At 42.9% G+C, this 8158-nt stretch overlaps 1 protein-coding gene across 1 annotated transcript in view; it reads left to right on the top strand.

Moving 5' to 3' along the window:
* IBA57 (iron-sulfur cluster assembly factor IBA57) overlaps nt 1–3104 on the top strand; it is a 22216-nt gene extending 19112 nt beyond the window's left edge. Inside the window, exon 3 of the mRNA XM_027842159.1 lies at nt 2034–3104. Within this exon, the coding sequence (XP_027697960.1) occupies nt 2034–2425 (392 nt within the window). The 3' untranslated portion in view covers nt 2426–3104. The remainder of the gene's footprint in view (nt 1–2033) is intronic.
* Nucleotides 3105–8158: the final 5054 nt, after the last annotated feature.

Below are 8158 nucleotides of genomic sequence, written 5' to 3'. Positions count from 1 at the left end.
AGGGAAAAAATTATATGTATAGATAGATAAATAGAGGGCACAGGGTGAGTTGGAGATGAAGGGATCATATCTGGAGAATAAAATTAAGGGGTGAGAGGATTATACTGGGAGAAGGAGAAAGAGAGAGGTAGAATGGGGTAAGTTATCTCACTTGAAACAGACAAGAAAAGACTTTTACAGTGGAGGGGAAATGGGGGAAGGTGAGAGAGAATGAGTGAATCTTATTCTCATAGGATTTGGCTTAAGGAGGGGATAACATACACAATAGGGTATGGAAATCTATCTTACCCTGCAGGAAATTAAAGGGGGAAGGGGACAAGAGAGCAGGGGGTTGATAGAGGAGAGGGCAGATTGGGGGAGGGGATAATCAAAAGCAAACACTTTTGAGGAGGGACAGGGTCAAAAGAGAGAATAGAATAAATGGGGGGTAGGATAGGATGAAGGGAAATATACTTAGTTTTTCACAACAGGACTACTATGGAAGTGTTTTGCATGAGTACACATCTATAACCTGTATCGAGATGTTTGCCTTTTCAATGAGGGTAGGTGGGGACGGAGGAAGGGAGAAAATTTGTAACCCAAAATTTTAAAAACACATGTTAAAAATAAAAAAATAGAAATTAAAAAAAAAATTTTTTTAAAAATCTGGCCTCAGACACTTACTAGCTTTGTCACCCTGGGCAGGTCACTTAATCCTGTTTGCCTCAATTTCCTCATCTGTGAAGTGAGCTGGAGAAGAAAACGGCAAACCATTCCAGTATCTTTGCCACGAAAACCCCAAAAGGAGTCATGACGAGTGTGATATGTCTGAAAAACAACTTAACGATAACAATTAAAAGTGATATTTAATTATGAATGAATGATTTACACATACAGCTAGGTCATGATTGGTATAAATATTGAATCCCCTGAAGTGGTTGCATTATTTGAATTAACATTGCATATTTCCACTGGACCAAAACCAGTTACCAAATTTTACATAATTATAACTGCAAATAGTGTGAATTTGAAAATACATGACCCCTTCCAGGGTTATACTAATCAGGACTGGGATGTATGTACAGTCTATAGCATAGTTATTCATGAATACTTAAAATCAGAGTCAATTATTGATTAACATTCATCTTCTTGAATAGTCTTGTTTGCTAATCATTTCATGTATATGTGTGTACATATAAAATGTCTTGTCTCCCTGAATAGTATGTGCTTTTCCCAAGTAGGGATGATGTCCCAGACCAGTGGTATCAAATTTAAATAGAAACAGATCCCTGCAGACCACATTTTGACTTAGAAAACCACAAATTAACATTATCCATGTTGTATTGGATTTTTATTTATTTTGTTAAACATTCCCCAAATACATTTTCATCTGGTTCAGGCTTGATAGTGTTGCAGGCCATGCTTGAGGCAAACCTTGAGTTTGACCCCTCTGTGCTGGACACCTCTTTTTAAAAATCTCAAACAGTAATAGTAATTCACACTTGTCTGGCACTTCATGGCTCACCCGACACTTTTCTCACAACTCTGTGAAGCCCTCAGGATGTCTCATTATCCCTTACACAGGTGAGGGGGATGACGTGACTTGCCCTGGGTAATACAGCTAGTAGGTGGTGAGCTGGGATTCAGATTCTGGTCCTCTGACTCCAGCACTTGTACTGTGCCCTGCTGCTCTCAAGGAGGCATGGGGGGTTTCCAATTTCTCGATTGATGGTCCCTCCTTTTGGCATGCACCATTGTCTAAAAGGGCCCAAACTCTGAGGCTGAGATTTCTCACCGTTTTGGAGCCACTGGGACCTTGGAAGGATTTTTTTTTTTCATTTTTATTTCATTTTGATCAAAGGCAGCATGGAAGAGTGGAAAGAATGCTGGAGTTGGAAATATCGTTATTACTTGTTTGGAGCCCAGAGCAGCCTCTCTGCCAGCTGGATGGAAGGAATGTGCCAGCTGTGGTACAGAGGGGGAGGGTTTGTTCCCAGCCCTGAAAGAAATAGGTTTGTCATGTGACTTTGCTTTCTCCTCTTCTCCCTCAATAGGAATTCCTGAAGGGATCAAAGATCTACCACCTGGTGTGGCCTTGCCCTTGGAGTCCAACCTGACTTTCATGAATGGGGTCAGCTTCACTAAAGGCTGCTACATTGGACAGGAGTTGACTGCTCGGACCCAACACATGGGAGTCATCCGAAAACGCCTTTTCCCTATTAGGTTTTCAGCCCCCATCACAGCTGAAGGCATTTCTGCAGGGGCCACTGTCTTCACAGAATCAGGAAAGCAGGCTGGGAAGTACCGGGCAGGGGAGGATGATGTGGGAATTGCTTTGCTTCGATCAGAGAAAATCAAGGTGCCCCTTTACATCAAGACCTCCCACGGTCACCAAGTGAACATTGTTCCATCTGTGCCAGACTGGTGGCCCAAAGCTAACAAATAATTCCAACCCCCAGGTAGTGCTGATTGGTGCATTTGTGTGTACGCTGTGTGTAAGCTCTCCCTCTCAACTCTGGTGGTGGGGAGGGGGAGTGTATCTGGAAGGGGTTGCCTTTTTGCAGCTGGTATCACTAGAGTTGTTCTATGCCCACAAAACAGATGGAACACAGTGTGGGGCTCCTCTCAGGACCAGACCAGCTAGTCTGGAATTCCCCGGGGAAGACAAAAGGGTAAAGTTTGCTGGGGGGCAGGAGAGCTGAGGCCCAAGACAAGAGAAGACCAGGTCTCCAGAGTCAGGCTGAATCTGCCAGCAGAGTAACAAAGTGCAGTCATGAGCAGAGAGACCAAAGTGGGGGTTTCAGCTAAAAGGTAAGGAAGCAAAGTTCAGGGAATGCCACAGAACTGATCCTGCCTCTGAATTCTAGCTCTTTGACAAAGGTTTCAGTTTTATTGTTGCAGAGACCTGCATGCCCCTCCTCCTGCTGGTGGTGTTGAATTCCCTGTTTCCCAGGTGAGCCCTGTGGCTTCCGAGGGACTCAGCCAAGTAACCAGGCCATGTGCCAGGGGGCTGAGTAAAACGGAGTTGTTAGATAGCCTTTGACTAGCACTTGAATTTTGTGTTAATACTTTCCTGAAAAATATCTTCCTTTTGAACAAAAACAAATAAAAACCACTCGGTTCTACTACGTAGTTCCCATATCTTTGCTGTGCCTCCAAGCTGTTTTGATCCTCTTAGCCAGGAATCCCTGACAGCGAGGTTTCTTTAATACCTCCTGTAGCTACTTAACACGGACTTCTTGATATCCTTGAATCAAGGGAGAAGGCAGCGCCTATCATAGCTGAGCCCAGATGTTACTGCAGACTGGATGGCACAATGGGAGTGCATCAAGCCTGTGCCCTATTTTAGCCAGGACATTCACCATTTAAACAGAAGGGGGGGAGGAAAGAAAGACAGAGAGAGGCAGACAGACACACACACACACACACACAGTATATATCATGGAGGAGCTACAGCCTTACCAGATTGAAGCCAGGGTCTATTGCCCAGACTCAGTCTGTAGGTTGGGAAGGGAAATCTAGGCTTGTCCCTTGGAGAGGATTATATCAGAAGCATCAACCAACTTGCTAAGCTATCAGCAAAGAAATACAGAAGTTAGCACAGTATGGATACTGGCGACAATGGAGAATGCCCTTGTTTGCCTCAGGCTTGTTAGATGCCATCTTCTCTATCACACTTCATCAGCAAGGGCCTGAGTCTTTTTTGCTTGGGGCTGCCCTGTGACAATTCTGTAGCCCCGTAAAGTTAATTCTATCTACTAACTCAGTATCCCTGGGTGTGAATGACCAAGTGGTACCTTTGGAGCAGAGCCAGATTAAAGAGTGAAAGACCCTCATATAATTTACTCCAACTATGTGCTACTGCTTAAACCGCTCCAGAAAGTGACCTGGATTTGGAATCTGAGACACCTGAATCCCGCCTCTGTTCTTTACCACTTGTGACCTTGGGTGTGTCTCTTCTCTCTGGGCCTCAGTTTCCCTGTCTGTAAATTGCTCCACACTCCCTTCTAGCTCTGTAGCAGGAGTTCTAAACCTTTTTGGTCAGTCTGGTGAAACCTATTATCTCTTCAGAATGTTTTAACTGCGTAAAATAAAATAAGGAAATCAATTATACAGAAATAAGAATTATCAAAATATTTTAAAAAGACATTTACAGACCCCAGGTTAAGAACCCCTGCTCTAGCTCCAAGGATCTTGAGACATTGAAAATAAGGTTCAGATACAGTCATCCAAGATGGAGCTCCTGAATCCCACAAGAAAAGTCCAGAGACAAGGCTCTTCTACTCTGTCTCTGGGGAGGGACAGAAACCCTCCCAAAGTCACTTCTGTCCAAGGGAATGTTCCTCAGCTTTTGGGCAGCTGCATTGCTAAGATCATTTTCTCTAAGAAGCCTAAAGGTTTCCGGGTGGCTTGCCAGGCTTGGAGTTTGCTGAGAAACTTTGGTGCCTTTTCTTTCTGTTGACAATTTCCTGATCATCATCAGGCAATGATTTTGTTTCAGGCCACGGCCAACCAATTCTTTGTAGTTTTATCCATTCCCAGTTTAGGAGCCTTGAGTTCCTCAGTGGGCGGCAGAAGCACACAGACTGACACGCACACAAATACACATGCATTCATACATAGGCAGATTACACATGAAGAAAAGCATGCATGCTTAAGAAAAAGTTAATTCATTTTCCTCTTAAAGTTTAACTTTTATGATAAGGAGGCTATTTGTCTTTCTTAACCATTAATCTGCTCCCCCTCACAGGAAAATCCAACTGCACTGAAAAGTTCCGTGCTGATTGTTTCTTGCCAAAACTTTGGAGAAGTCAGCACTTTGGAAACCCTCACTTTGATGCTGCTTCCTGTTCAGGAATGACACAGGAAAATGAGCAGCTTAGAAATGGCTTCAGTTACCCCTCCTCGGCCCCAGGTGAAATGGGATTTTCATCACCTGGACCACAAAGCCAACTGGCCAGTTAATGGCACGCCTTCACTGGCTCCTGGAGCAGAGCAGCCCTGAGTCTCAGAGTGGGCTGCACTCTGGGGAGGGTGGTCTCTTCCTCAGCAGTTTGAGAGCAGCTACCTTAGACTTTGGATTTAACTTATTTTTTATTTAGGTATGAGTGTTTATATTTAAATATATGTACATATATACACACACATATATATGTGTGTGTATGTATTCCATCTAAGTGGCAATTTTAAAAATCACTATTTTGAATCTTTTTTTTTTTTTTTGCAGTAACCTTCTTGTATATCTGTGGTTCTGTCTTGGTGAATGCACAGGTGTAAAAAAATAGAATCACAATGTTTGCTGAATAAAAATTAGTTCTGTCAGTAATCTATGTGGACTGACCTGGTGGGTTGTGGGTTGAGAGGAGGCATGATTCGCCAGTCTAGGTCAATTCAGTTAAGCAAACACTGCATGCCTAAGGTGTACAGAACACTGTTAGGCCCTGGAATAGATACAAAGATTAGATAGGACATGTCTCTTGCCTTTTCAGAGGTCACAGTCTAGGGAGGGAGGAGGATAGAGGAACAGAGAAGCTAAAGCATGCTATTAAATTCAATAACTATTTATTTTTTGGTGAGGCAGTTGGGGTTAAGTGACTTGCCGAAGGTCACACAGCTAGTAAGTGTCCAGTGTCTGGTCTGATGCCAGATTTGAACTCAGGTCCTCCTGACTTCCAGGCCCAGTGCTCTATCTACTGTGCCACCTAGCTGCCCTAATAAGTACTTGTAAAAGTGGCAACTGTGCTGGGCACCATAGTTGCAAATACAATGAATGTGAAACAATCCCTAGTCACTAGGAGCTACACACACACACACACACACACACCTCACAGTCTAGTAGGGTGTTAATCCAATTCAACAAGTATGTGTTAAGCACCTACTGTATGCAGAACAGTGTGCTGGTTGAGTATTAAGGAAAATACAGAATTTAGACAAGCCATTGACTCTGCCCTCGTGGAGTTTGGAGGGAGAGAAAACAAACAGCTATAGTACACAAGACTGGACCTCTCTGAAGCAAACGTGAAGTCCAGAGAGGGAGAGAGGATTATTACTAACCTGGGGTGGTGATAGAAGAGTGAGGGAAGACTTCCTGGAGTAGGTGACATTTAATTTGGGCTTTAAAAGATGGTTAGGAATTCCACCTTTACTAACACCCTCTTCAGCCACTTTGTTTCTTTGTCCATGCAAAAGGGGGACCCCCAACTTAGCTGGGAAGGCTTTGACTTACAGCCTGGCAATGGCCTGTCATCCTAGGACCGGTTTGGGAAATGTCAATTAGCAAACACTGATTAAGCACATTTACTGTTGGTGAGGGCACTGGAGATAGAAAGGGAGCAAACACATGGAAAAGTGAACCTTGAACAGGGTCAGCCAGGGAGCCTCTGTGTAGGTTCCTCCCCCTCACTGTTCGCTTGCTCATTCCCAAAGGCACAGGCCAGTGCTTTGGCCTTCTCTTCTGGTATCATAAAAGTGATTAATATTAATTATTGCTAATTAGATAATAGGAACAAGCAAGAAGAACAAAGATGTTCCGGTTAGATACAGAATAGAGAAGAATCTCTGGTTCCCATGGCAACCTTGTTCCTGGAGTCTGTTGAGTCCCAGCTTGGGGATTAGGGAGAGAGGTGGGTGTAGAGGGAGAAGACCTGGTCTCCAATCCCAGCTCTGTCACTTGCTATGTGGGTGAACCTGGCCAAGTCACTTTCTCTGTGGGCCTCAGTTTCCTCGTCAGAACATCAGGGAAGTTGGACTGAATGATCTCTAAGGCCCCTTCCACTTCCAAATCCTATGATCTGGCCCTGTCCAAGAGACTGATGTCTATTCCACTTTAAAAAAAAAACAACAAAAATTCAAGGAACATTTTCTAAGTGCCCATTGTATGCGGTGCACTATGCTAGTTGCTGAAGGAGCCAAAAAAGTTTAGATAAGACATAAGACATGCTGTATGATTCACGGAGCTGACAGCCTGGTAGGGGTAATGGATGTGCTTGGAATGTAGTAAGTGCTTTAAAAATCTTTTAAATTAACAGAAGTTTTCCTTGACCTTTTAAATCATCAAACTGTTAACATTCACACAAGGGCTCCCATTATATTTGTCACCAGGTTATTTGACTTTATATTTGTGCCAGTGTCTATTTTCTGTCCCGAACCACTCAATCCCATCTGAGAACTGTTTTCATCATGCACATATTTTAGCAACATTTCTTAAACCGAAGTTCTTTTCCTACTCCTTTTAGGCACCAAAATGATCACGTATGACAGAGGCAATTCTTACATCCTTTACTAGCAGATTTAAATCTTTTTATTTACATAAAAATACTTTTTGTTGTTTCTATATGAACTGGGTAGTACCTTCAAGGGACAATACCTTGTACTAAGAATCATCTTCACCTCTCCCTTCTTCAGTTTCTATATCCAATCAGTTGTCAAATCTTGTCAATTCTGCTGCCTTAACATCCCTCATATCTGTCCCCTTCTCTCTACTCACACTAGGCACCCATCACCTTTAGTTTCAGCTTGATTGGAGTACAGGAAAACCTTAATTATTTGGATGAATTAGGATCAGTATAAACCTAATTCATACAACTGAGAGTTTTGAAAAGTTGTAGGAGTCACCAGAGGTATAGGTACTGGAATCCATGTGAGAACTGCAAGTGAAGAGTGAAGTTCTAAGGAATGACCTGTGGGATCCAGCCCATTAATCGATCATCCTGGAAGCCATGAGGCAGCATTCTACATCAAGGGAGTAAGCAACTCATCTAACAGCTGTGCTACATACACGTGGAAGTGAACATGTCCATAGCACCTGGGACAGAGGTGATGGAGGGGAGACTGTATTTCCTGTTGGGGAAATATGTTTGTACTTCTGGTCTTGCTTTATCTTTTCAGTAAATTTCTCTTTGTAAGGGCACTTGATGTTAATTGCTTATTGATGATGTTGAGATATAGTCATCCTCTGGAGAGCTAACTTGCCATCGCAAGGGAAAGGTGGGATAAGGACCCCCAGAGTCTAAGGGCTACACTTTTAGCATCAAATATTTTCTAAAAATATGTTTATTTCTTTAAATGTATCCCAATTACATTTTTTAAAATGTTTAACATTATTAAAAATTTTGAGTTCCAAATTTTCTCCCTCTCACGCCTCCCCCTTGAGAAGTCAAGCAGTAGGATATACATTATA

Source organism: Vombatus ursinus, unplaced genomic scaffold (assembly GCF_900497805.2).
Source record: "Vombatus ursinus unplaced genomic scaffold, bare-nosed wombat genome assembly UNPS02014867.1, whole genome shotgun sequence".
Classification (NCBI taxonomy): Eukaryota; Metazoa; Chordata; class Mammalia; order Diprotodontia; family Vombatidae; genus Vombatus; species Vombatus ursinus.
This window is presented reverse-complemented; position numbering and strand designations above follow the sequence as displayed.